At 44.7% G+C, this 27,405-nt stretch overlaps 1 protein-coding gene across 6 annotated transcripts in view; it reads right to left on the bottom strand.

Annotated features, from left to right (window-relative positions):
* obscna (obscurin, cytoskeletal calmodulin and titin-interacting RhoGEF a) overlaps nt 1-26,152 on the bottom strand; it is a 37,249-nt gene extending 11,097 nt beyond the window's left edge. For 4 of the 6 annotated variants that reach the window (XM_062563379.1, XM_062563381.1, XM_037469851.2 and 1 more), the window contains exons 1-55: nt 25,901-26,152; nt 25,183-25,286; nt 24,826-25,092; nt 23,025-23,186; nt 22,779-22,883; nt 22,424-22,690; nt 22,016-22,285; nt 21,369-21,635; nt 21,005-21,268; nt 20,651-20,917; nt 20,196-20,465; nt 19,833-20,099; nt 19,422-19,688; nt 18,940-19,212; nt 18,592-18,855; nt 18,186-18,452; nt 17,692-17,958; nt 17,290-17,559; nt 16,676-16,942; nt 15,689-15,964; nt 15,044-15,310; nt 14,923-14,949; nt 13,985-14,251; nt 13,360-13,626; nt 12,986-13,252; nt 12,615-12,881; nt 12,179-12,445; nt 11,769-12,035; nt 11,348-11,617; nt 10,899-11,195; nt 10,527-10,784; nt 9,903-10,169; nt 9,488-9,754; nt 9,065-9,331; nt 8,594-8,860; nt 8,113-8,379; nt 7,681-7,947; nt 7,242-7,508; nt 6,748-7,014; nt 6,342-6,608; nt 4,157-6,217; nt 3,983-4,055; nt 3,791-3,885; nt 3,583-3,698; nt 3,251-3,451; nt 3,010-3,092; nt 2,609-2,782; nt 2,345-2,504; nt 2,150-2,248; nt 1,786-1,950; nt 1,396-1,554; nt 1,081-1,258; nt 865-978; nt 571-738; nt 27-129 (exon numbers count right to left, since the gene is read on the bottom strand). In XM_062563379.1, coding sequence (XP_062419363.1) covers nt 27-129; nt 571-738; nt 865-978; nt 1,081-1,258; nt 1,396-1,554; nt 1,786-1,950; nt 2,150-2,248; nt 2,345-2,504; nt 2,609-2,782; nt 3,010-3,092; nt 3,251-3,451; nt 3,583-3,698; nt 3,791-3,885; nt 3,983-4,055; nt 4,157-6,217; nt 6,342-6,608; nt 6,748-7,014; nt 7,242-7,508; nt 7,681-7,947; nt 8,113-8,379; nt 8,594-8,860; nt 9,065-9,331; nt 9,488-9,754; nt 9,903-10,169; nt 10,527-10,784; nt 10,899-11,195; nt 11,348-11,617; nt 11,769-12,035; nt 12,179-12,445; nt 12,615-12,881; nt 12,986-13,252; nt 13,360-13,626; nt 13,985-14,251; nt 14,923-14,949; nt 15,044-15,310; nt 15,689-15,964; nt 16,676-16,942; nt 17,290-17,559; nt 17,692-17,958; nt 18,186-18,452; nt 18,592-18,855; nt 18,940-19,212; nt 19,422-19,688; nt 19,833-20,099; nt 20,196-20,465; nt 20,651-20,917; nt 21,005-21,268; nt 21,369-21,635; nt 22,016-22,285; nt 22,424-22,690; nt 22,779-22,883; nt 23,025-23,186; nt 24,826-25,092; nt 25,183-25,222 — 13,670 coding nt within the window. In that variant the 5' untranslated portion in view covers nt 25,223-25,286; nt 25,901-26,152. The remainder of the gene's footprint in view (nt 1-26; nt 130-570; nt 739-864; nt 979-1,080; nt 1,259-1,395; nt 1,555-1,785; nt 1,951-2,149; nt 2,249-2,344; nt 2,505-2,608; nt 2,783-3,009; nt 3,093-3,250; nt 3,452-3,582; nt 3,699-3,790; nt 3,886-3,982; nt 4,056-4,156; nt 6,218-6,341; nt 6,609-6,747; nt 7,015-7,241; nt 7,509-7,680; nt 7,948-8,112; nt 8,380-8,593; nt 8,861-9,064; nt 9,332-9,487; nt 9,755-9,902; nt 10,170-10,526; nt 10,785-10,898; nt 11,196-11,347; nt 11,618-11,768; nt 12,036-12,178; nt 12,446-12,614; nt 12,882-12,985; nt 13,253-13,359; nt 13,627-13,984; nt 14,252-14,922; nt 14,950-15,043; nt 15,311-15,688; nt 15,965-16,675; nt 16,943-17,289; nt 17,560-17,691; nt 17,959-18,185; nt 18,453-18,591; nt 18,856-18,939; nt 19,213-19,421; nt 19,689-19,832; nt 20,100-20,195; nt 20,466-20,650; nt 20,918-21,004; nt 21,269-21,368; nt 21,636-22,015; nt 22,286-22,423; nt 22,691-22,778; nt 22,884-23,024; nt 23,187-24,825; nt 25,093-25,182; nt 25,287-25,900) is intronic. The other 2 variants (XM_062563380.1, XM_062563382.1) reach the window with 2 other exon arrangements.
* Between the last annotated feature and the right edge of the window lie 1,253 nt (nt 26,153-27,405).

Below are 27,405 nucleotides of genomic sequence, written 5' to 3'. Positions count from 1 at the left end.
AACTTCTTGTTACTTTTGCACTGTACCTGACTCTTGGGAAAGGAGTTGTGAGTGTGGAGCAGGTAAACTGTATATCCTCTCCTTCTATCAGACAAGCACTCTCCAGCCGGCTCACAAATCTGGGTGGAGCTGGAAAGAAGAAGGAATAAGATCAGGAATTGAACAATAGTGGAAAGTTATGCTGAATGCAATTAGCATGTAAAGTGTTAAATTCAGATGGCGGCAAAATTACTCTCATTCCTTCTTTTTTTTCATGCAAATTTATGAGTAGTCTTAACATTATTTGACCACTTTATTCCCGCTGTGTAGCCAACTTTCTTTTCTTGTAAATATACCACTTGAATCAAGTAAAAGGCCTTTAAAAACGCCATCAATTATCAGTACATGTAGCAGTATTTGTAGTATAGTATAGTAATAAATGTAGCAGCAATAGATTGTATAGAAGTCCCTTAAGTGTGACATTACTTCAAACAGTATAATTATAAGTAGTATTGGTAACTATAGATGTTCTGTGCTCACCTACAAATCACAAACATGGCTCAAGGGGTTTGAATGCATCCACAGACTCACCACACACCACGACCTTAGCCACAGAACCCGCTCTGCCCATGGAGCTTGTGGCATAGCAAGCATACTGCCCACAATCCTCTGCAGTCACGCTGTCCAGGATCAGACTGAACGTGCCAGAGCGGTCTGCTGTGATGATGTGACGGGGGTCGTCCTCCAAAGGAAGGCCATCTTCATGGTGCAAGAGGTGGACATGAGATGTTTAGTGTGCAGCCATCGATGTAAGCAAACCACAGAAATAAAGGTTCTTCCTATAGCATCTTAGTACGACATATAGACAGTATCTACATGTCCGACCTTTGAGCCAGCTGACCGACGGTGTCGGCGATCCTGTGACCTTGCAGGTCAGTTTGATCGTCTGGCCTATCTTTGTTGCAGTGTCAGATAACATTGATTCAAAAACCGGCGGGTCTGTTGGTAAACACAAATGCAAATACAGAATTAACTCACCAGGTAGTGTAATCCTCAAAATAGCATATTATGTGAAAACATTCGATACTCTTACACACTTACAGTTAGCGGGCTGGCTGGAACGCTGCTGTAGCTCCTTCAGGTCTTTGAGCCAGGAGAGTTTCACCAGGGTGGATCGGCCCTGCAGTGTGTACCTCCGCACTGAACCCCTGTGCTCATGCCACAAGCCCCAAGACCTTTCATCTCCACCCACGGTCTCCTTTATTTCCACATCATTCAGCTGGATAGATTGAAAATTGAGATTAAGAAGTAGGATTTACACCATATCTGTCTATGAAACAGTTTATTTTTCTGCATTTCTTTACGTATTTCAGGTAAAATATATAATATAATATTTAAGAAAGCAGGTGAACTTACCTTCATTTTGTTCTTGAAGGTGTAGGTGTCACTGTTCATGCTGGTGACTCGTTTCAGTCTACACAGTACGATGCATTCCTTGAAGAGAAAGACTTGTCTCTGATGCCCTCTAGAGGCCGTCTTAATCTCTGGAGATTCCTCCCACACTGTGAAGACTCCCTGTGGGAGGCGATTGAGAACAGTCTATGTTTCGAAGTGCACATAAAAGAAAAGACTGCCTTACACAATATTATTAAATTATTTATATTTTTTTGTTTTTTTTGTGGTGAAATTTAAAACACATTTTGGCACAAATAAAAATATTGTGTTGTGACAAAAACTGTACCGAGCTATTTTGCTTTGGCACAATTTATTTTTTGTTAAAGACCCGTGCCAGTCACCCGTAATTACCTGTCGCACAGGCTCACCCAGGGCGATCAGGGGAGCTGGGTAGTTCTCAATGAGGGACACCTGGTGCAGGTTGTCCGACCTCCAGGGTAGACAGGACACCATGGAGAAGGTGTCCTCCAAAAGACAGCAGCTTTGGCCACTTTTGGCTTTGTTTTTGATCAGCTCCTGTGAAAAACATTTTTCAGGCATTCGGCTGACACAATTTGAAAGACAAACATTTGTGGAACAGACTGAAGAAAAAATGCTTGGATAAAATATACATCTTGAATGGAAATAATAAATGTCCCGTTTGAAGTCATAACATGAATTGCTGTGTGGAGGTTTCACACAGATTTTTGTAAAACACATGACCGTATATGCTGACCTTCAGTAAAGCCTGGTAGGTTTGAATCCTTTCCACTGGTCGCTGGAGGAAGGTCAGGACATCCATGACAGGTGCATCAGACTCAGGTTGCGGCATCTCCTGAGGTGTGCAAGGAACAGTGTAATAATGTTATTATTATTCTCAGTTTTCATGTTAAATCTTATTGTTTAATTGCAAACTGATTTTGTGAATTACTTTGAAATAGAGTTGCACAGCCTTGTCAGTGACGCAGGCCTCTGCTTGGGCTTGTCCCACCATGTAGTGAAGGTATTTCTCAAAGAGCTCCGCATACTTGATCAGATGCACGGCCACGTCGTCGTCTGTGGCACATTCCCTCAGCCCGGGGAGGATGGAGCTGATGCAATAATGTCCACATCAAGACAGCTGTCAGCTGCACCAATCTTCATGTGAAACATCCAATAATATCTCAAGAAGCACATTGCATTTCCGGTGTGTTACCTCTCATGCAGGAACACGATGTCCTTGATATTTCTGAAAATGATCTCCCTCTGGTTGAGGATGTTAATGGGGACGTGGCGGCTAGAGTCCAAGTAATTTAACTGGTGAGAGGTGAACATCTTCATCGACTTGACAAACTCCTCCTCCCCATCAATCAGGCCTTGGATCAGTTGGCTAAAGATAAAGGGAATTTGAGGAAGATTAGCAACAGCATTTGTTTTTGCTGTTTTATGTTAGAATAAATTCCCCATCATCACAAAAAGTTTAAAATCGGTAAATAGTAATAAATGTAAATGCAATTAAAGAACACTTTTCATTTCAAATAGATGTCACATCGACAGTGTCCTGACGCTCCTCTTGGTGTGTGTAACGTGACGGCGTATAATTGCATAGGGAAGGACCTCAGAGCTCTCCTGTACTCTTCTCCAGTAGACCCTATTCCATCAAGATCCTCATGAGGTGGTCTCAGCTGCGGGAAGGTCTCCTATTCAAAAGATCATCATCAAAAGCTTTTTTTTTAACTTCTCATTACATCCAGAACCGGTCTCTGATAACAGCACACCTCAAAAACTACGTAATTCAAGCTTCAGAACATGACATGTTCACAGTATCAGTGTAGAAACATGGATTCACACAGCATACCTTTCTCTTCTTTTCCAAGTAGGCTGGACACACCCATCCCTGTCTGGCAGGGTTGTTTTTGGTGGGTTTGGTCCTCACCAGCCACCTGTCAGGATGAACAGAGTCCAGGACCTCGACAAACTGGCCCTCCTTCAGGACAAAACTGTCCTTGTTTCCACTGTTGGGATTACAATCAGCTCGAGCCACGTACATCTCAAATGTCTGAGGTGAAAAAAGAAATGATGCCATCATTTAAGGCTCATACAATCAAATGGGAATATTACTACTACCTACTATATCTACTACTAGTACAGTGCATATGCCCCAAATTGAACAACTCTTAATAAAAGAACCTCTCGTTTATCCTCTTCCCCTTCTGACTCTGATCCAGAGACGGTGCTGGTTAAGGGTGTGTGAGCTCGGTGGTGCTTGGGGGATGGCGTCTTCAATCTACCTTCATGAGCCCCTCCTATGATTTGCAGAGGAGATTAGCTCAAATATACCTGACGAGAAAGTTAGTGGGGAGAGGAACAATTAAAAACACATATGAATGTTGCTTACCTTTGACCTTCAGTAGTTTTTTAGCAGGTTGTGAAGGAGCCATCTGTTGTTTATCATCTATTGTAGAAACGTGGTCTGCTGCTTTTGTCTCTTCCCTGGAACAATATTCATAGATATTTTGTGTGTCTTCATGAGCCTCATGAACATTTGGCAATACAACTAAACAAACTGATCTTCTCTCTGCTGTCTAACCTTGGTGCAGCTGTGCCAGCTCCATCAGGCTCCATCATATCCGGAGCCGTGTCGTAATCCGAGGGGCTCGACACTGTTGGAAGAAGATACTATTTAGTGATGTACCCTCAACATATGGCAGTGAGAATAAATATTTTCTTGTGATTATAGTCGGGAAATCGACGTGTGACTCACTAGAGCTGGCAGCAACGAGTGAAGATCCCCTCCTCTCTAAGCTCGCCACCTGAGCGTCCTGCTCCGTCAGGGTGTACGCCTCCCACAGAGAGACGCTCACATTTTCAACATAGCTCGTGGGCTCTTCGGCGGGAGCGAACGTCCGGCCGCGGGCCTGGGGCGGATCCCGGGCCTCGGGCTCCGGTGGGGCGAGCTGCAGCGGAGCTATGGCCGCCAGCGGCGGGTGTACGGGCCTGTGGGCCGCCGCGCCAGGCTCCTGAGGCCGCACCACGGTGAGGTTTCCATTGTAGGAGGTCACGCCGAACTTATTCACCACCTCGCATGTGTAGACCCCGCCGTCGGCGGAGGTGACGTTCTGAATCACCAGCGTGCACACGCCGCTACCCGCGGCCCGGGCGCGGCACCGGTGGTCGTCGATGACCTGCTGGCCGTTTCTCAGCCAGCGCGCCGAGCTGGGTCGGCCGTCAGCGACGCACACGAGGGTGACCGTACCGTGAAGATCCGCGCTCTGGTTTTTGAACACCTGCGTGAAGACGGGCCGCAGGTCTCTGCGGGTTTTGTAGCCCTTGAAAGCGGCCTGGATCTTGACCGCAGCCTCTCGCATTTGTGGTTCGTCGTCCACGCCGAGGTCGATCTCCGGCGTGGCTTCGCTTGGAGGGGGTGCCTTGTGGGGAACAGTAATTGGAGGAAGAGTAGCGGGTTGGGTCAACCCCTCAACAGAGGGGGCAGCGGGCTGGACGTTGCTGTGGTTTGCGGTTGTCTCCGTCAGGGCTTCTGAGAAAGTGTCATCTTCCGAAGTGTAGAGGAGAGGAATGTCTTCTGTCACCTTTGTTTCCTCCCGTCTCATTGGCTCGCCGGACAGACTCATTTCCTGATCCAGTCCAGGTTCTTTTCTCGTTGGTTTTACTGGTTGTCTAATCGCCTGTTTTGTGTTTGAGTTCTTCTCTGCGGCTTTCACTGGTTTCTTAGTTCTCTCCATTTTCTCGGAGTCAGATGTTACCGATTGTTTCCTCTGTAATCTTGGTTTGTCTTCGACCGCCTTTTTGAAAGATCCCTTAGACAGTTTGATTGGTTGATCGTCTATTGCTGTCAACAAAACTTGTGTCATCTGTCGATCATCTTGATCCGTCTCTGTGTCTCTTGATGATTGCTTTTCCATTGCACCTTTAGCTCTGCTTTTTATCCTTATGGGTGGTTTCGGAGGGGAAAACTCTGCCTCTTTCGCAGAAGTCTTTTCAGGTTGCTCTACTGACTTTGGCTCTTCATTCAACAGCTTTGTGTCTCTCCCTGCCTCTGTGGAAACATGCTTTATCACGTGGTCTCCTTCAGAATCATTTCCAGTAGGCTTTAGCGATTGGACATTGGTCTCCTCAGTTTCCTTTGGTGGTTCCTTTACCCCTGTTACCTTTCCTTTAGACCTTATTGGTGGTTTAAAGGGTTCCTCTACTTCTACTTTTCCCTTCTTGACAGTAGATTTATCTTCTGATATTGTCGTATTTCCAATCAATTCTACTGACGGTTTCACAGGCGGTTTCTGATCTTCACTGTTTTTCCACAAAACTTTTCCTGGTGGGATTGCTTCGTCTGACTGACTGGCATTATGATCAACCTTGACTAATTTCTCTGCATTCCTTCCTTCTCTTTTCTCCATGAAACCATCTTTCTCTGTTTCCAAAGGCCTCGCTGTCTCTTCCACCTGCCTGTCTTCCCCATCCTCCGTCCCCAGTCGTCTCATTGACTTGTCTACTTGTCTGTTGACCCTGCTGTCTTTCTCCCTATGCCACTCCAGCGGTGTTTCGTTCTTTGCTACATCAGGGTGTTTTTCTGTGAACCTGGCGGGTTGGATGCCCTGCTTTTGGTCAAACAATGGCTCCACATCTTTTTCTAAACCTGTAATAGATGCTTTCCTATTTACTCTCCTTTTGGGCTCCGGGGGAACAGGTTTTGTCTCTTGGAGTTCAGGCTTCTTGTCCATTGTAGTAGGAGTTGGTTTGGAAACAGTGCTTTTTGCCTGAGGCTGTACTGTCGGAGGCTCTGCCTTCAGTGGAATCGGTTGTTGTGCTACACAAGAGAATTAAACACATTTGCTTGACAACTGCTTTATAAGTGGTGGAGGTTTGTCAGAAAAAAAATAGTACATTTAGCACATCGTGTTCCTGTAACACTGATATCAAGACGCACAAACCTTTCACTGACACAGTAGCAGTGGTCTCCGCACTTCCCGCTTTACACGTGTAGCTATCGCTGTCTTCAGGTTTGAGGTCCTTGATGTGCAGCTGCAGGAGGCAGCCATCCTGCTTCATCTCATACTTCCTGCTGGCTGTTAGTGGGACCTTGTTTTTCCTCCATTGAACTGACTCTCCAAGCTTAGACAGCTCACAGCACAGAGAGGCTGTACCCCCCTCTTCAGCATCTACACCTTGTAAGTCTTCTTTAAAGAAGGATGGGAGCTCTAGGAAATGGGTGCACATTGTACAAATCATAGGTTATCAATGTAAAAATGTTTTATACCACACAAGGTGCAAAATGATATTCTTTAACACACTATATTATGACCTTTTTGACAACTTATGATGTGTGTATGTACACACCGTTTACTGACACACTAGCAGTGGTCTCTGCACTTTCTGCATGACATGAGTAGCTGCCACTGTTTTCCGGTTTGAGATCCTTGATGTGCAGCTGGAGGAGGCAGCCATCTTGCTTCATCTCGTACTTCCTGTTTGCTCTCAGCGGCAGATTGTCCTTCTTCCATTGCACTGACACTCCTGGCTTAGACAGCTCACAGCACAGAGAGGCTGTACCACCCTCCTCAGCCGTTACACTTAGTAAGTTCTTCCTGAAGAATGGTGGGAGCGCTGGGAAAAAAATAAGGATTGAAAAAACTTGAAAACCTAAATTGCAAAGGACCAAACGGTTTTTGATGACGCATGCAGTTTACGGACTGGTGGAAATGTAATAATTCCAGATCAGTAAATACCAGAAAATGTAAACAAACATGAGCTGTACTAGACATTTAGGCATTTGATTGAATGCATCCATCAATAACGCATAATGGGTTTTCTTTATTGCCAAATGCAATCACCTTTCACTGATAAAGTAGCAGTGCTCTCTGCTCTGTCTGCTTGACATGTGTAGCTGCCGCTGTCATCAGGTTTCAGATCCTTGATGTGCAGCTGCAGGAGGCAGCCATCCTGTTTCATCTCATACTTTGTGTTTGCTCTCAGCGGCAGCTTGTTCTTCTTCCATTGCACTGGCACTCTGGCTTTGGACAGCTCACAGCACAGAGAGATTGTGTTCCCTTCCTCGGCCTCCACACTTTGCAATTCTTTGTTGAAGAATGGTACAAGTTCTGAGGAATATGGTTATGGATTGAGAAGATGGAAGATGCATCTTAAGAGTAATCAGAGATTGCGTGAGGCCCAAAACATAGGAGGAAATGTTTTTGGTAATATCTGTAATGCAGATTTGTGTGCGCTTTAATGGGCAAATACTACACAGTTCACTGTTAAATGCACACACACCTTTCACTGCTACAGTTGCTGTGGTCTCTGCAGTCTCTGCTTGACATGAGTAGCTGCCACCGTCCTCGGGTTTGAGATCCCTGATGTGCAGCTGGAGGAGGCAGCCATCTTGCTTCATCTCATACTTCCTGTTGGCTCTCAGGGGCAGCTTGTTCTTCCTCCATTGCACGGGCACTCCAGGCTTAGACAGCTCACAGCACAGAAAAGCTGTACTTCCCTCCTCAGCCTCCACACTTACCAAGTCTTTCTTAAAGAATGGAATGAGCTCTGAGGAAATCAGCAATTGACAACAGAATTGAACATGCCATCGGAAAAGTGTCCAAAGCACAACATTTGATCAAGCCGAGAGAGTCAAGGAAATCATTGTACAATACAATGCAGTTCTAAGACTAAAATGTTCTAATGAGGTTAGAATTCTCCCAAGGCACAAACCTTTTACTGACACGGTAGCAGTGGTCTCTGCAGTCCCTGCCTGACATGTGTAGCTGCCGCTGTCCTCTGGTTGGAGATCCCTGATGCAGAGCTGCAGGAGGCAGCCATCTTGCTTCATCTCATACTTCCTCCTGGCTCTCAATGGCAACATGTTCTTCTTCCATAGTACAGATACACACGGTTTGGAGAGCTCGCAGTACAGGGAGGCTACACCTCCCTCCTCTGCCGTCACGTTGTGCAATTCTTCTTTGAAAAACGGTGGGAGTACTGTGAAATATGCAATGTTTAGATAATAATATGGTGGACTGTTCATGTATAATAGAAATTTCCTTTAGGACAAAAGAAAGTTAAGTTCAAAAATGTGTGTACAATAGATTTACTTTACTGGGAAATGTGGGTTTCAGCGAGTTCCGATGTAAACAACAAAGAGTTCTATGCTGTAGAGCTTTACTGTAACATGCAGATTTAGAAATGCACAAACCTTTTACTGACACGGTAGCAGTGGTCTCAGCACTTTCTGCCTGACATGTGTAGCTGCCGCTGTCCTCTGGTTTGAGATCCTTGATGCAGAGCTGCAGGAGGCAGCCATCTTGCTTCGTCTCATACTTCCTCCTGGCTCTCAATGGCAGCATGTTCTTCTTCCATAGTACAGATACACACGGTTTGGAGAGCTCGCAGCACAGGGAGGCTACACCTCCCTCCTCTGCCGTCACGTTGTGCAATTCTTCTTTGAAAAACGGTGGGAGTTCTGTGAAAAATACAATGTTTAGATAGTAATGTGGTGGAACAGACATTTATTTTAGGACAAAACAAAGGCTAAACATGTGTACACAAAAGATTTATTATACTGGGAAATGTGAGTTTCAGCAAATTCAGATGTAAACAACAAAGAGTTATATTATGTAGAACTTCACTGGAAAATGTTACCATGCAGATTTAGAAATAAACACACCTTTTACAGAAACATTAGCAGTGGTTTCTGCATGTTCTGCTTGACATGAATAGCTTCCACTGTCTTCAGGTTTGAGTTCTTTGATGTGCAGCTGGAGGAGGCAACCGTCCTGCTTCATCTCGTACTTCCTGCCGGCTCTCAGTGGAAGCTTGTTCTTTTTCCATTGGACTGTTAGGCCAGGCTTAGACAGCTCACAACGCAGGGAAGCTGTACCTCCTTCTTTAGCATTCACGTTCTGCAATTCTTCCTGGAAAAATGCTGGGAGCTCTGGGAGAAATAGCACGACAAGATAATTAAGTAAATATTTTAGTGTGATGGGAGAAACATCTAAGATCTAAAGATTTTTGAAGAATCAAGTATACTTTTCTGATTTAGATCATGCTCGTACTAGAGTTATATCACATCTCAAATACGTGCACACACCTTTAACTGACAGAGTAGCAGTGGTTTCTGCACTTCCTGCTTGACATGTGTAGCTGCCTCTGTCTTCGGGTTTGAGATCTTTGATGAGGAGCTGCAGCAGGCAGCCGTCCTGCTTCATGTCGTAGTTCCCCCTGGCTCTCAGTGGCAGCCTGTTCTTCTTCCATTGTACCAACACGCCGGCTTTAGATAGCTCACAGAACAGTGAGGCTGCACCTCCCTCTTCAGCCTCCACACTCCTTAATTCTTTCTTGAAGAATGGTGGGAGCTCTGAGGGAAAAAAAACATACATGTAGATTGGCGCGTTGTAATACTACATGCATTCAGTATTTACAACAAATAGCACTGATTCAATTTGGAAACAATTGTTAAATACAAACAGGAAACTGAGCAATTGTTCAGGGACAAATGCACACACCTTTCACTGACACAGTAGCAGTGGTCTCTGCACTTCCAGCTTGACATGTGTAATTTCCACTGTCCTCAAGTTTGAGCTCCTTGATGTTCAGCTGGAGGAGGCAGCCATCCTGCCTGATCTCGTACTTTCTGCCGGCTCGCACTGGCACCCTGTTCTTTGTCCATTGAAACGGTACTCCAAGTTTAGACAGCTCACAGTACAGAGAGGCTGAACTTCCCTCCTCGACCTCCACACTTTGCAGCTCTTCCTGGAAGAAGGGGGGGAGCTCTGGAAAGATTTAAGATTTGTACTGTCATGTGTACAGTTTAACAGATTACAATGAAATTCGTATTTAGCTGTGCTCTCCTTCCACGTAGCTACAAATCTGAAAAGAGATAAATAAGTATAACAAATAAATATATACACATTCTAAAGTGCATAAAATAAATATATGTATGGGCAGTAGGCATAGCATAGTGGACCATGCACTTTATTGCCAAAAAACTAGGAGAGAAAGTGGAACGTGGTTCAATTGATAACATTGACAATTAAAATCACTTTCCAAACATTTATCATTCCAAGGGAGGAAGGTAAGATTCACGGCCCCAATAAACTATGCACAATCTAAAAGCAGCAGTGCTTTACCTGTAACAGTAAGTTTGGCACTACTCTGCACATCTCCTGTATCACAGCAGTACGTCCCAGTATCCAGGGGATCCGCATCATGGATACGCAATAGGTTGACTTTTCCCTCTTTGCATATCTCATATTTATCACCATTCTGGAGGAGGATGTGGTTGCGTCTCCACATGACCGGCGAGGTAAAATCCGAGATTGTGCAGGACAAAGCTGCTGTCTCTCCTTCCATGATCACAACATCTTTAGGCTTCTCCTCAAATAAAACTGCAATTTTAAGTGAAGTCAAGTGCCACTTTAGAATGACTCATTGAAAAGCATTCAGCGGAAGTGACAAAATAACGAAAACATGAAAACTGCACCCTTAATGTTGATGCTCACCTTTGGCCTTAGGAACAACCAGCAGACGTGCAGAGGTCCTCTCCTCTCCAACCACAAACGCCACTATTCCCGTCTCTTCAGGTGTCGTCATGGTGAGGACCAGTCGGTGCTGGCGACCCGTCCACGTCATCTGGTTCATCTCGTTCTTCTGCAGCGGGTTGGGTCCGAGCCACCAGACACCGTCGCTCACGTCTGCGTGGCTCAGCTCGCACACAAACACAGCGTCCTCTCCCGCGGTGACCGTTATACCCTGCAGCTCCGTGACGATCCGCACGCGCTCTGTGGAGGAAGAGGAAGCTGTATGCAGCTGGCTTTTTAGAGATGGAATGGGAAATGTTTACAACAACTTAGATGAGAGTGACGTGTTGTTTTCATTCATTCCGCATTCCTTATACAGTAAACAAGTTAGTTAAATACATGGGTGAAATTCTGCTGGCGCATACACCTACCCCTCACGATGAGCTTGGCAGTGGTCTTCTTGCCCCTGGTGATGCAGCAGTACTCTCCAGCATCGTCCAGATGCAGTTTCTTGATCTCTAGTGTGTGTGTCGGGCCTTTCTTCTTCAAAATGTATTCCCCCCCTTCTTCCACCACAGTGTTATCCTTCTTCCAAGTGACAGGGACAGTAGCGCTGGAAACTTCACAAGACAGCTGCACAGATTTCCCCTCCATCACCGCTTGGCTTTCCAGTTCCTTCACGAAGAACACTGATGCCGCCGCTGGTGAGAAATGAAAAGGAAACGTGTTACAACTTCTGACTTTGCACCTGAAAGGAAAAATACTGAGCTATTCGTCTTCAGTTTCACTCTTACATTGTATACAGACAATGAAAGTTATAAAAGTAAGTATGAATGTCAGCGTGACAAATACCTCTCACGTTGACTTCAGCTGTTGTCTTCTGCTCTCCCAAGACACAGCTGTACTCGCCGACATCCTCCGGCTGGACGTTTTTGATGTGCATCTCAGCAGTCTTGCCCTTCAGTGTCATCTGATATCTTCCCCCGTGGTGGAGCTGGTCCTCCGCCTTCCACCACTGCACCGGCACCCCGGCCCTGGACAGCTCACAGCGGAGGGACACGTTGCCTCCTTCGGGGGCCTCCTGGTTCTTCAGACCCAGTTTGAAGGTGAGGGGAATAGCTGTGGGAAATTGCATGTTTCATTGGTTTCTCTTTTGTTTTATGTTTCTTGACTTTCACATTTTGAGAGTTTGTGCAGGATGGTATACCATATTTATATATATAAATCTCTTGGTATCTCTTGGTATTACAATCTTCGCTTACGTGTTACGGTGATGTTGGCTGTGGTTTTGACGTCAGCGTAGACACAGCTGTAAAGTCCGCTGTCTTCCAGCTGTGCGTTTTTGATGGTCAGTTCCATGCTGCTGTTTCGATTTCTTATCTGGTACTTAAAATTATTCTTCAACAGCTCTTGTCCTTTCCTCCACTCCGCAGCAAGGCCGGGCTTCGACAGCTCACAGTTCATCGTCACGCCGTTCTCCTCCTCCACCTGCTGGTTCCTCAACTTTGTCTTGAACGTGATGGGAGGAGCTGCAAGGAGAAAAAACAAAGACTTCTTCTTTGAAAACGTTCCCTTAATCAGTGCCAGTTTGCTTGATTGGGAAGTCCTACATTTCTTTGTGCAACATCTTTTATTGATTCTTTCAAATTAATCAGATCTAGAAATTCGCCGTGGTTTTGGAGTGAGGTTCTACTTTACCTTTGACGGTGAGCTCGGCAGTCGATGCGGTGTCTTTAGTCTTGCAGGTGTATTTTCCAGCATCACTTTCCTCCGTGTTGTTGATAATCAGTTTGGTGAGGCGTCCCTCCTGTACCATCTCATATTTGTATCCGGGTTTGAGGATGACTCTGCCTTTCCTCCAGTCCACTGGAGCTCCAGGTTTAGAGAGCTCACAACAGAAAACCCCACTGTCGCCTTCCTTCACCTCCAAATTCTCCACCTCTTGTTTAAATGTTACAGGAATTGCTGTGGAAAAACAACATTAACAAATTAAGCAAAAAGCGGACTGTATACAAAAAAAGTTTCACTGTGGTTCAAAAAACAGCAGGGTCCTTCCATGTGAAACGTACCTCTTACTTTGACGTCTGCTGAAGTCACAACGGAGCCAACAAAGCAGCTGTACTCCCCCAGATCTGTGAGAGCCAGGTTTCTAATCAGCAACTCAGCCATCCTGCCCTCCTGTTTCATCTGACACTTGTCTCCCTCCTTCAGAAGTTGGGCGTCTTTCCTCCACTCGACTGGGACTCCCGGTTTAGAAAGCTCACAGCGCAGTGTCACACTGCCCTCCTCAACCGCTTCCTGGTTCTTCAACTTTTGCTTGAAAGTCACCGGGATCGCTGAGGAATGAAGGCCAAAAAAGATAATTTTTTTTACCTGGGATGTGCCTGGGATGTTGCTAAAGCGAACTCATGTGTTCTGGGACATAATGCGTAGAGGCTCTCACCGGTGATGATGACGGTGGCCGTGGTTTTGATGTCATCACAAACACAGCTGTATGTGCCACTGTCCTCGGGCTGGCTTTTTCTCACGTGAAGCTCCAAGGTGGAGCCGCTGTGCTTCATCTGGTATTTCTCTCCGTTGGTTAACACGCTGTCTCCCTTCGTCCACTGCACTGGAGTGCCAGGCTTGGAGAGCTCACAGGACAGGGTCACTCCATAGCCTTCCTGCACCTGAATGTTCCTCAGCTCTCCGAGGAATCTTATGGGCCGCTCTGGAGCAGACCGCCGGAGAAAAACACCCATTTTCAAATGGAGGAATTTGTACTGCTCTCTTCTCTAAGCTAATACGACTAGTTAGTGCTACCATGATGAGGAATGCATGAGCACCAAATATTATGCAATGTATTTGTGTAGGAAAACTACAACAAAGTTGTGGAATCTACTGAAACCAACAATATTTCTCTCTGTCAGTTTTTGATATACTTGGGTGTTGTTTAATCTTTTCAGCAGCATTTAGCATGTTTCTATTCCTTTGATATGCTGTATGCATATATGAGCGGTTTTAGTGCGGTTAAAAGCACTAAAGTAAAATGGTGAAACGTTTTGTTGAGTAGTTTAAGGAGTACTCACCATTCATCGTGATTCTAGCTTTTGTACTTTCTTCCCCACATGCACATGTGTAATCGCCAGCGTCGTCCAGACCGAGGTCCGCGATCTTCATTTCCACCTGCAGGTCTTTCTTCCTCATCTGGTATTTGTCTCCATTTTTTAGCAGCTCTCCTCCTCTCCTCCACTCCACCGAAGGAGCAGGCTTGGTGAGCTCACAGCGCAGAATCATGCTGTTGCCCTCTGTCACTTCCTGGTTGACCAGTGGCATCTTAAAGCTCGGTGGTAAATCTGTCAATATGTCAGTCAAAATGTCATTTAAAAAAACGTTTTAATTCATTATATTATTATGAGTTCTTGAAATGAAAACAAATGTTACAGCCTGCTTTAACAAGAATGAAAATCTTTAGCCAAATAAAGATTGTGGAGATGATTATATTTGGAACTTAACAGCCAGAGGGGAACCAAGGGAATAGTGATATGATCATGCAGAAATCACACAACCACATTTGTTTGTCTTGAATAGGAGAATGAACTCAATCAATATTACATGGACGTTACATTGTGGCAGTGTATGTTCTGTCATGCTCATCGTTACTACTAAACTTACTATTCATTTTAAACTTGACAGTGGAATGAATTATATGGTGTGACATTACAAATGAAATATGACTTACACATCACTTACATGAAAAACAAATTCAGTTATAGTTGGGGATGTATGTAATTGCACACCGTTGCCTCTAAATACCACATTACATGAATCCCAAACATATCTACTATATCTTTTTAACCAGCTTATAAAAAGTAATGCACATGCCAAGTACCGTGATATTACACTACAAATATGACAAGATATGAACTCATCTCTATATTGAGCTTGATGAATGAAAATACAGCTCACACAGTGCTAATACACACTGGGTCTATTTTGTTTTGTTTTGTACAACATTAGAGCTGACCTCTTTGGCGTTTGCGCTCTGGTGATTCTGTTGAACACATGGGAAGGGTTAAAAAAATAAAAATAATAAATGTGCTTTACAGTGAATACTGGGGGGGGAGTTTGACTTGAATTTGTCGTACCTTGAACAGTGAGCTCAGCAGACGATTGGCTGTCTTTAGTCTTGCAGATGTATTTGCCTGCATCGCTCTCCTCTACGTTGTTGACGACCAGCTTAGTGAAACGTCCCTCCTGCTTCATCTCGTATTTGTCTCCAGGCTTCAGGACGGCTCTGCCTTTCCTCCACTCCACTGGAGCTCCGGGTTTGTTGAGCTCACAGCAGAAAACTCCACTTTCCCCTTCTACCACCAACAGGCACTGGATCTCTTGCTTGAATGTCACCGGGAGGGCTGTTGTTTAATGGAGAAGAAAACGCTGCATTCATTTATTGCACTGATTTGTTATCATCCGTTTGCTCTAATGCACACTCCCTACTTTTGTTTTCTTTTATTGCAATGCAAGGAACATGTTCTTCCATTTTCCTGTTCTACCTCTCCTCCAAACCATAAAAATACACTTTGGCATCATGAGTATGTTGTTGTGGGATTTTGCCCTAAACAAACTATACATAAAGAGTATTGAAATCTTTTGGGATCTGGAGTTATGGAATATTAAGTCAATAACAACAAACAACAAACGGAAGCAAATGCATTTTGTATGTCATTAAAATAACTTGTTTACCACCATATAATGTACAGAAGTGTTCACCTTGGTCTTTTCTAACTTACGTTTCACTCGGACTTCAGCTGTGGTTTTCTGATCTCCTGCGATGCAGCTGTACTTCCCCGCGTCTTCCGATCGGAGCGTAAGGATTGTCATCTGAGCTGACTTTCCCTCGAGCTTCATCTGATACTTCCCCCGATATGTCTGCTCAGATATCACCAGGGTGTCTCTCTGCCACTGCACAGGGACTCCCTTCTTTGACAGCTCACAGCGCAAAGTCACACTGTTCCCTTCTTCTGCCTCCTGGCTCTTCAGACTCGTTGTAAATGTTGCGGGGACAGCTGTGGAGGCAAACACACACACTGAGCTACACATGTACAATTAATCAAGTGACTCATACACCCATTTGTTTAGACATGGGATCCGTAGGGGGGAGACACTAGTAGGAGCCACATAGAAGTGACAGCGTACATCAACTGAGAGGTCGCACCTGATGATTAAAATGAGATTCGGCTCAGTGTGTCGAGCCTTTGAAATTCCCACACTAGTGCATGTTTTTGTTCTGCATATTGTTTAGAAATCCCAAGTAAATATACATTGGATAGACATACGCTGAATGCTGAAGGTTATGTTTCTTATTAGAGGTCGTAACGGGTAAAGAAAACAACCTTGCAACAATGACATGTCATCATCGCATATATGGGCTCATTGGATCCACAAGAGTCTCAGTTTCGCAGTCGTACTCAACGTATGCCATTTTAAATAATCAATTATGCAATAGGCAAAAATAATGCATGTATTCTACATGTAAGAAAGTGCTGGATGTTTTTCCCAAACTGCATGTGATTAGCACAAATGTCTCATATTGGATGTGTCTGAAAAATGTAGCCTTGAAATTGTTATTCCGCCTCCTTCTGGGCAAGATGAATGCCGGCAATCCCAGTGGTCTGAAGTGATTTACCAGTTGCCCACTGCACTTACAAACAGGACCAGTTAACAATAAGCGAAGAAACAGAACGGTTCGCTCCACTCGTCTCACACGTGGAACATACCAACAACTTTCACTGTGGCCTTTGTCCTCTGCTCCCTGCACACACAAGTGTAGACCCCGCTGTCCTCTGGTTCAGCGTCTCTGATGATCAACTCCAGGGCCGAGCCCCTCTGCTTAATCTGGTATTTATCTCCATTCTCCAGCAGATCCCCCCCGAGCTTCCACTCCACTGGGACGCCCGCTTTGGAGATCTCACAATCCAGCGTGATACTGTGTCCTTCCTCCACTTGGACGTTCTTCAGTTTTTGTTTGAAGGTGACTGGAAGAGCTGACACGGAAAGATAAAGTCGTGAATATTCACATGTAATAAACGGCGATGTATGTTTGTTTATTATTGTGCTATTGATGCTAAGCACGCTGCTTTCCGAGCTTAGCATCTCAAATGATTGAGTTATTGTATCATATTTACATTACTTAGATACTCCGATATGTAGGCTACTAGCTGAATGATTTTCCATAAAAAATAGATTATTTTTACAATATTCAAAAAAAAAATTTAACTTATTTTTGGAGTTCTAGTTTCCATGCACAGTTGACTAGCCTTAGCAAATATACATCAGTTTATTGATTCTCTTTCTTCTCCATAAATAAAACAGAGCATAATGAAACACCCACTGTTAACACTCAGCGTAGCGGTGGTCTCTATGCTTCCACAGATGCACGTGTAGATGTCGCTGTCCTCGGGTGTAACATCAAATATCCTCAGTTCAATTAGAACTTCTCTTTGTCTCATATGATATTTCTCTCCACTCTTGATGAGCTCGTTCCCGCTCTTCCTCCACTCTACGGCGTGACCAGACTTTGACAGCTCACAGCGTAGAATCGCAGTGTTGCCCTCCTCAATCACCACATTCCTCAGCTTCTGCTTGAAGGCGACGGGGATAGCTGACGAGTGTAGAGTGCAGATTGAGACAAATGCGTTGTTGACCATAATCAACATTATTCGTCAAAATCAAATTTGAATCGATCGAATTACATCACTAAAACCGTTCAGCCAATTAGTTAAAGGTGTCTTACCAGTGATTGTGACAGTGGCGGATGTCACCTGATCAGTACACTGGCAGCAGTAGACCCCACTGTCCTCAGGAACAGGCTTCCAGATCAGAAGCTCCAGGGTGGTGTCCCTTCTCTTCAGCTGGTACTTAACTCCATTCTTCAACAGCTCTTGTCCCTTACTCCAATCCACTGGGATTCCAGGTTTAGACAGCTCGCAGCGCAGTAGGACATTGCTTCCCTCCTCTGCTTGCATATTCTTTAACTGCTGAATGAAGGTGATGGGAATAGCTGGAAAATAACACAGTCAGGAGCAAAGTGAAAATGATGAAGCTGTGCCCAGTATTGATGGCCAGGTTTGTTTGATGCATTATCGACTTCATTGGCTGCCGTTTATCACGAATGTACATAGTATGAGTATAAACCATGGACTGATATAATGTGCGTGTGTCAATATTAATAGACTGGATGAAACTAAACTATGCGCGTGTGATGTGCTGCGATGGTTAATGACATACCGTGTACTTTGAGGCTTGCTGTGGTGCGGTGATCTCTACACTGACATGTATATTCTCCTGAGTCCTCGGGCTTCAGGGCTTTAATAGTCAGAGAATTGATTGTCTTTCTCTGTTTCATCAAGTACTTGTCTCCAGACCGGATACTTTCAAAACCTCTCCTCCAATGGCTCTGCACCCCAGGCAGGGAGTATTCACAGGTCAGGGTCACAGTCTCCCCCTCTTTGGCCTCTGCAGACTTTAAAGACTGGGTAAACTCTGCAGGGATGGCTACAAAAAATAGCAAAAAAATGATTCTTTAACAATAATATTACACACACTACATGTATCATTCACATCATTCTGGCATTTAATGTTGGGCAATGGTAATTTGTACCATTCCTGTAATGACAGGTCAATACTTTTGTACCTTTGACAGTTACAACGGCTCTCGTTGTAACAGATCCAGCACTGCACTCGTACACTCCGGCATCGTTGTTACAGACCTCCCGAATTGTCAGCCGGGCCTCACAGCCGGAGCGGCTGGCAAAATATCTTGAGGAGTTCCACATCAGGCAGCCGTCTTTGTACCACAGGATGTGACATGGCTTGGAGGCCAGACAAGACAAAACCAATCCTCCTCCCTCAAAAGCCTCACAGTCCTCCAGTGCTTTAACGATGGTGGGTCGCCTCTCTGGCCAAATCAAGAAATGAGCCCGAAATAAGTCACATCCCGTGAAATTGCGCAATAGAACACACTGGCAGAGTGAAAACTCACCTCTAACCAACAGTGAAGCATACGACCTTTTGTCCCCTGCTGCAAAAGAGATGGTGCCGGTGTCTTTGCGAGCCAGCTGCCTAAAGGTGAGGGTGTGGTAGCCTCCGGCCACCATCTGGATCTCATTGACCTCGTTGGTGTACAGCAGAGTCTCGTCCAGGTACCACTTGACCCCAATGTAGTCACTGGGACAAATTCGACACCTGAATGTGACCGTATCGCCTTCTAGACACTCAACATCCTCTAACTCGTCTAGGACTAAAACCTTCTCACCTAAAAGAAAAAAACAAAATGGATTAGAAGGCATATGAAGATCCTACAGTATATGCAAGGGATTATCAGTTCACTGAGCGTCACATATTCAGGTGCAAGATACAATCCAGAATCCTACGCGGCAGCCCACGTTGCTAACAGCGCTACGTTACCGCGACCCCGAACCACAGTGATGCAATGCTTAGTGTTTCCTTTTACTACATCCTCACCCTGCACAGTCAGCTGGGCGCGGCTCTGCATGGTACCAACATCACACGTGTAAACATCTGTGTCTGATTTGTCCAGACAGGTGATGGTGAGGGACAGCACCACATTCTTCTGCCTGATGACATACTTCCTGCCGGACCTCAGCTCCACCATGCCCTTCAGCCAAGTCACCCGCTTGGCTGGCCGCCTGGTCTCGCACTGAAGGGTCACTTTGCCCTTTTCTTCCGCTCGAATGTCCCTTAACTCCATTGCGAATGTGTGCTGGAGCTCTGAAAGGGATAACGTACAAAGGAAAGTGAGTCGCGCGCTTCACATTGCTGAACAGGACATATCGCTGCAGGCTGGCTTCGCACAACAGTTAAGAACACTACATTTTACTGTCAATGACCATCATTTAAAATGTGTTTTTTAACCTCTGATATCCAGCTTGGCACGGGAAGCAATGCCATCGGCCTCACAGCAGTACTCTCCAGAGTCTCTGATGGTGGTATTCTTGATGACCAATCGCGCCAGGTTCTTTTCCACACTCATCTCATACCTGGGGCTCTGTTTGATCAAGTGGCCATTTTTTAGCCAACGGATGGCGACTTCTGGTTTGGTGATCTCACAGCTCAGTTCTGCGTCCTCGCCCGGAACCGCCTTGACATTCAATAGCTCCCTGAAGATGTGCACTGGCTTCTCTAAAAGAGATATATGTCAAATTAAAAGGCAAGTTCCCCCCAGATAAACAATCGCAGATACAAATTTGCAGATAATCTTATCTGAGATAATTATACCTTTAACAAAGAGCATGGTCCTACAGCTTAGGTCTTTAATTGTGAAGACCACGTCTCCAGCGTCAGTCAGTGTGGCATCACTAATGGTCATCTTATAGTTGCGGCCGTTATTGATTAGCTTAATTCGGCTATTGGTGACCACCACCTGGCCATTGATGGTCCAGGAAGGCTCATCATCAACGTCATGAGAGAGGTGACAATCAAAAGTGCAGCTCTCGCCTTCCAGAACAGATGTTGTCTTTATACGTTGCAAAATGGCGATGTGTAAGTCTGTAGGAGAAAATAATGAAAAAAGAGCCTTATTGCGTTAAATATATAGAGAACCAATAAAGAGAGATGAACAGCCACAGAATTTATCTTTATGTATTTAAGTAAGTGTCGGTGCACAGTTAAAAAAATGCAACATAGTTCCCTCTATCATGTAATCAATCAGTTAGGTGTAGAGCTCTGCTCACCATGTACAGTAACCTTTGCCTTTGTTTGACTGGTGCCCAGGTCACAGGTGTACTGTCCAGCGTCATCCTTGCACAGGGAATGGACGATCAGTGACCTGGACTTCCCATACTGGAGCAACTCGTGTTTCTCATCAGCGGTCAGGACCATACCATCCTTCCTCCAAACAGGGGTCACCGTCTCTTTGGAAATTTCACACTGCAGGCAGACATCTCCTTGCTCTTCTCCTGCTGCATCCTCCAGAGACCTCAGGAACACTGCTGGCCGCTCTGGAGCAAAGATCAGCAAACTTGAGTGTGCATGTTTCTCAGAAAAGAACAAATCCAAATCATACGCCAGTTATTCCCCAAGCTGACCTTTGACATTTAAAGTGGTTGTCTCTGAGAGAGGTCCTGTTTTGAAGGTGATCCTGCTCTCCTGTGGCCTCAGCTTCTTGATTGTGAGACTGTGCATCGTGCCCATGTGCTGGATCCTGTAGATTGCGTTGCAGTAGAGGCGAACACTGTTAAGTAGCCACTCCACGTTGGCGACCACATAGTTGAGCTCACATGAAAACGTGGCAAGGTCATCCTCCTCAACCTCCTTTGGCTCAAGGTGTTTAACCATTTCCAGTGTCCTAACTGCAATAAAAAGTGGACATATATTATCATCTGAAAAAAAATGAATATCCAATACATTAAGTACTTTACCTCCATTTCCCCTAAACCATGTTCCGCCTACCTTCCACCTTGACATGCGCGGTGCTCTGTGAACCCCCGGCCATGCAGCGGTACTGCCCCGCATCCATCCCCGTCAAGCCATGAATGGTCAGCTGGGCTCGTGTCCCTTCCCTTTTCATGCTGTACTTATTCGAGGTCTTCAGGGTCGTACGACCTTTGAACCACCGCACCACCCGGGGAGAGGGGGCGAAGGCACAGCTCAGAGTCACAGAGCTGTTCTCCTTCGCCTGTACATCGTCCATGTGGCGGGCAACATCAAGTGGTCGCTCTAGAGGGGAGAGAAGCCACATAATTAAATACGCCTGCAAAATCATGAATTAATTTACTTTACCCATTTTATCCTTTTCAAGGTCATGTAGAGGGCATATGAGGAATGAGACAAAGTAAGCCAAATGTCAAAATGTACAATAACTGAAAGCTCAACATAAAATCCTGGCATTTTTCTTGGCAACCCTTATGTCCCCCTATTTGTATTCAAAAGCAGTATATAATAAGAGGAAAAAGAGGATAGAGACATCCAACATTGAAGGATGCAGCCCGGAACCACTTTGAGTGTGGTTTTCAATTACTTTTACTTTGCAGTTATTATTACGACAATCCTAAAATCCAGAAAAATGCAATTCTGTTTCAAAGCTGTATGCAACTCACCCTTGACAGTGAGCTGAGCAGTGGAGCGACTCTTGCCAGCAACAAAGACCATGGGCCCAGACATTGAGCTGTCTGTGGCGGTGAGACAGAGGCTGTGGAGGTTTCCCTCCCTGTCGATGTTCACTGCTGCACAAGGCTCCAGCACCTCGCCGCTCAGGGTCCACCGGGGAGGCCTCCCCGATTTCAGGCTGGTCTCCACCTGGAACAGCGCTGGCTCCGGCTCCGTCACCACCACCGAGCTCATCCCTCGCACTATCCTGATAGCCTGCTCTGCATGTACAGCCACGACGCACATTAACGAGTACTGAACCCAACCATCGACGTGTAACAGAACAGAAAAACACTCCGGATCGCGTAGTTGGCGCGTGAGAAACATAACACAACGTCATCATCATAATCCCATCTCACCCTCCACCAGGAGCTGACAAGAGGTTTTGTCATCTCCTGCATCACAGGTGTAGGTGTCCTCATCGGAAGAGCAGATGTCATCGATGGTCAGCTGCCTGTAGATGTCCTGGCTGATGAGTTGGTACTTCTTACAGGGCAGGAGCTCTTTCCTGTTCTTGTACCACCTGACCTGAGCGTTAGGCCGTGACACCTGGCACTCCAGCAGACCCCGGTGGCGATACATAGCAATTTTCACCCTTAGAGGACGCAATATTTGGACTGGGAGCTCTGAAGAGAGGAGGCGCAGGCTGTAAATCTCAAATCTTTTTTTTTTTTTTTTCCATGAACCCATGTTAAATCGTGCTCGGTTGCTCACCTTTCACTGTGAGAGTCGCATAGGATGAGACACGCTCTGCTGTGAATCTGATCTCTCCAGCGTGCTCTGGCCTGACGGACCTGAAGGACAGGGAGTGAGTTTTACCTGCAATAAGATCAAAGGAGAAATGTCTTATTAAAATGAATTGTGATGAAAGGTGATACATTTCCATATATATATATATTTAATCACTATAGTCATTCAGATACAGCTTCTTAGATAAATAGTATTTGGTTGTTCTCTCACCCTGTTGTCTGATCTTGATATTGTCTCCAGGTCGAATTCGGCTGTCATCTCTGTACCACCGACCGTCCAAATCCGGCTGGTTGACCTCACACAGGAAGTTCACGGCTTTACGCTCCATGGTGTCAACATCTTCCAGCTCCTTCACTACGTAGATGTCCCTAGCTAGGGGAAGATAACCAGACCTTCACCAAATGATGTTAAAGCTACCAAACAGAACTTGTAAGATCACCTTTTTATAGTAATGACTATTAGAGCACTCATTTGGTGATTGGAGGAGGCTCAAAAAGAATTATGTGTTAATTAAGTGAATGTCAAAGAGTCTACAACTATGTTAGTGCCCCCGGGACAGTCACAGCAGTACCTCACATCAGCATGCTAACATATTCATAATGATAATGCTTATATGTTGTAGTAGATATCATGTTTAAGATATAACAGAACATCAGAGGTGTCAAGTAACGAAGTACAAATACTTCGTTACCTTACTTAGGTAGAAATTTTCGGTACCTAGAATTTTTTAGACGACTTTTTACTTTTACTCCTTACATTTTCAGGCAAATATCTGTACTTTCTACTCCTTACATTTTCAGGCAAATATCTGTACTTTCTACTCCTTACATTTTCAGGCAAATATCTGTACTTTCTACTCCTTACATTTTGAAGTTAGCCTCGTTACTCCTCCTTCCTTTTGGCTTGTTTTCATTCTTGTCATCGTTCAAGAACAACACACACAAAAACCTATTCTGATAAATCGCGCCATCCGGATTGAGTGAATTTGATTGTGGTTGGATGAGAAGTATAAACAATTACCATCCAGACTCCCTATTGGTTTTCCCCGCGATGCGCCTGCAGATGACGCAAATCAGAGTGACGCCGGGTGCGAAAAGTGGTCTGTGGAAGGATTTCAGGACCCATCATTGTTACAGCGGTGTGTAAACCTATAGGAGAGGCACTGCAGTCTAATCAATGGGAATAGCGTGTGTGTACGTCCTCTGTCTCTTGTCATTTAGCCGTCACTGGAACATGTTTTTTTTTTTGTTTAATGTGAATGCTCTGAATGTCGCCATGTTTCCATCATATGAACGGCAGGTCACATGATCTGAAGGCCCCCTTCTGATGTTGTAACGGACCGTCTGTGAGCGTTAAGACTTTGTCCTTGATGGAATTTTTTCCACTTACTACTTACTTACTTTCCACTATACTTTTACTTTTATACTTTAAGTAGTTTTGAAACAAGTACTTTTATACTTTTACTTAAGTAAAACGCTTGAGTTGATACTTCAACTACTACAGAAGTATTTTTAAAACCTAGTATCTATACTTCTACTTGAGTAATGCAGTAGGAAAATGTACAGTATTAGAGCGGCAAAGGGGGTAAAGAGCACACCGGTATAAAAACAAGATCAAAACTGTTATGAAAAGTAGTAATAAAGTTTTTTTTTATACTGAAATGAAAATAACATGTACAGTAATATTAAATATTACTGTGTTCACCATCCTGTTGTAGCTGATCAACATAGTATAACTTGTTAATTAGCACTAAACACAAAAACAACTAATGCTGATGAGAATATCATTAGTTGCAGGACCATAAACCAATGATTTTGGATTGCCATGATTTTTTATACCAAATCACATAGCAATTATTTCAACAAGAGATAATATAGTAAGACATAACCATGATGTCCTGAAAATAGGATTGCTAAATCCATTGAAGCATCATTTTTCCACTTTTTGCTTCGGCACGGATTTGACCAGAACATTTCAGTTGTTAGTGGCACAGTCTACTTCACCACCTTACCTGTAACACTGAGTCGGCCTGAGGTCTGAACGCCACCGGCCTGAAACGAGAACAGGCCTGCGTCTCCCAAAGCCACCCTGTTCAGAAGGAGGGAGTGTTTCTTCCCATGCGTGCTGATGCGACACGTGGGCTTGGACTTAAGCGGGGACCCATCTCTGGTCCACAGACCCTCGATGTAGGCCAAGTTGAGGGTCACTTCAAAGGAGCAGCTCTCACACTCACACACCTCCACGTCCTCCAAGCCCTTCACCACCTGCAGGCGGTTCTCTGGCAGACAAACACACACGCTTGCATTAGAGATTTAAAAGCTTACATCCTACTACGGCGAAATCGATGTGTGAGAAGAAAGAAACGTACTTGCAGCAGCTACTATTCCTCCCGGTATGTTGTCTCCCATGCCTCCTGCTCTTCTCTCAGCACGATTGGGCAATCGTGTTCGCGTTATCACGGAAGGGCTACAACTATAATGGTGATGATAAATAAATCAGGTAACAGTCTTCCTCAGAAGAAAATAAAGAGTTGGTTTAATTGCTACAAATGATCTCTATCTGGCTTAAAAAAACAGTCTTATTCACACCTCATTTACATCTGCTGGCATTCACTTTCTTTCTGGTAGTTGGACAAAAATTAATTATACACACCAAAGAAATTCCACTCAGGCAAATAATTGCTCTAATTTTCACTTCCAAACGACCATGGACACACATGGCGTCACTCTTATGTGGTTGATCTCGGGTGCGTTGGCACGCCAGTGTCAAGATGAGCGCCTCTCATTTGTCTGAGCTCAGCATCACAAATATAGATTCAGCTGTGATCCGGCTTCATGCACTGAACTGAAAACTTAAAAACGACGGAAAATGATTAATACGACATTTACGATCTTGACTCAGGCGCTGCCTCCCATCATCATTATGAGGTTTTCTTATTCCAAGAATAAGGGGGGGGCATTCTTTCTCACTAAAACCGTTAAAAATGAAAACTCACAATGCGTCACACAATGACACTGTCTAGACATATTCAAAATCAACTGATCAAACAATGAAGAGAATCAGGTCACCTGCAACAAAGCACCCACCTTAAACTTGAACTCTGGCTTTAGAGCGAATAAATCCGCTTGTTGTACTGATGACAAAAAACTCCAAACCTTCACTTGTAAATGAATGTAAAGAATAAAAAAAAGAATAAAAACTTCCACCAACGCAACTGATCTGTCTGAGTCTCGCCTTGTTTATCCCAAAGCCTTAAAGATCAACAACAAACGTTTAGCCAAAAAGAGAGAACAAACCGCTCCCATCTCCCCAAAGCAGACACCCTGTAGCGCTTTCTGTTTTTTTCTCTCTTTGATGGAGCGCCGTGCTGAACAGCTGACATATCTCCCCCCACATGCTGAACCTCCAAAATAGCCTTCTGTCAGTATGAGGGCAAAGATAGCCGTTGCTTTAATCGTGTGAGGCAACTCATGTCCAGCATCAATGGAACTATCGAAAACAATCTAAATGTATACAACAGGCTTAGTGCGCCTGATGGTTTTCTTGTGTGTGTGTGTGTGTGTGTGAGCGACTGGGAGACAAGCGTAGTTCAAAATACTTGAAGGCTTCTCAGTGCAGAAGTTACGTCGACGTAGCACCAGGATGTGTGTGGGTGTCTGCATAATGAGACCGTCTATTGTTTTCCATACGTTCGAGCTCTCTTCCACCTAAACGTCTGGTCCACGACAGAAGTCTGGAGATGCTCCTCCTTCACAACACTGACGCATCTCTTCCAGTGTGTTAAACCTAAGGTTAGTCCATGGATCCCCACTGGGGGGGTTTCCATCACTGCAGCAGTTAAAAGGTCACAAAAGACTGAACAAGATACATGAAAACACACCTGTTGACACTCCTTTTATAGATCATTAGCTGACATCAGAGTAAGCGCTTTGCAAACCATGATTGCCGAGCTCTGCATACTAAAAATACACAACATTAGAAGTGACACAGAGGCCACACAATGCTGATATTAATGAACAACGAGGTTCGAATTCCCTCATTTAGACTTCCAGACAAAACAAAACGAGCACTGCACAGCACGGCGCCCGCCTCTCTTTGATAGACAGCTCCATGTGCCATGGAGGAACTCCATTGAAACTCGACAGGATAATCTCTTGATGCACAAAAAGGAACTTGTTGTCACTCAGAGGGTGACGGGGGCCCATTTTCCAGGGAATGGCCTCCTGGAGACAAAGCTTTTAAGATTAATTAGCATCATTTGTTTCGGAAAAAATAAAGAGTATATTGCAAGACTTTTGGATTTTAACTCCCCAACAAAACTGTTTTTGGATTACACATCGAGGCATTTCAAGGCTTTCAATGCTATTTTCCAACAGGACGTCAAACAGATCCAGCAAAAGGGCCCAAACTGTGTCATAGTGAAAATGGCCAATAAGGATTAAGTTGATATTGTGAAATGTGGGCCTTCTCATGTACAGCATCCGACTGATACCGCACCTAAAAATAGTGACGTTTAAGGGACCCAGGCAATGTGAGGATGTGTTGAGTGGATTTAGAACTTGACAAAACAGCTGACCACTCCACCTAAGCC

The sequence above is a fragment of the Pungitius pungitius genome, chromosome 7 (genome assembly GCF_949316345.1).
Source record: "Pungitius pungitius chromosome 7, fPunPun2.1, whole genome shotgun sequence".
Lineage (NCBI taxonomy): Eukaryota > Metazoa > Chordata > Actinopteri > Perciformes > Gasterosteidae > Pungitius > Pungitius pungitius.
This window is presented reverse-complemented; position numbering and strand designations above follow the sequence as displayed.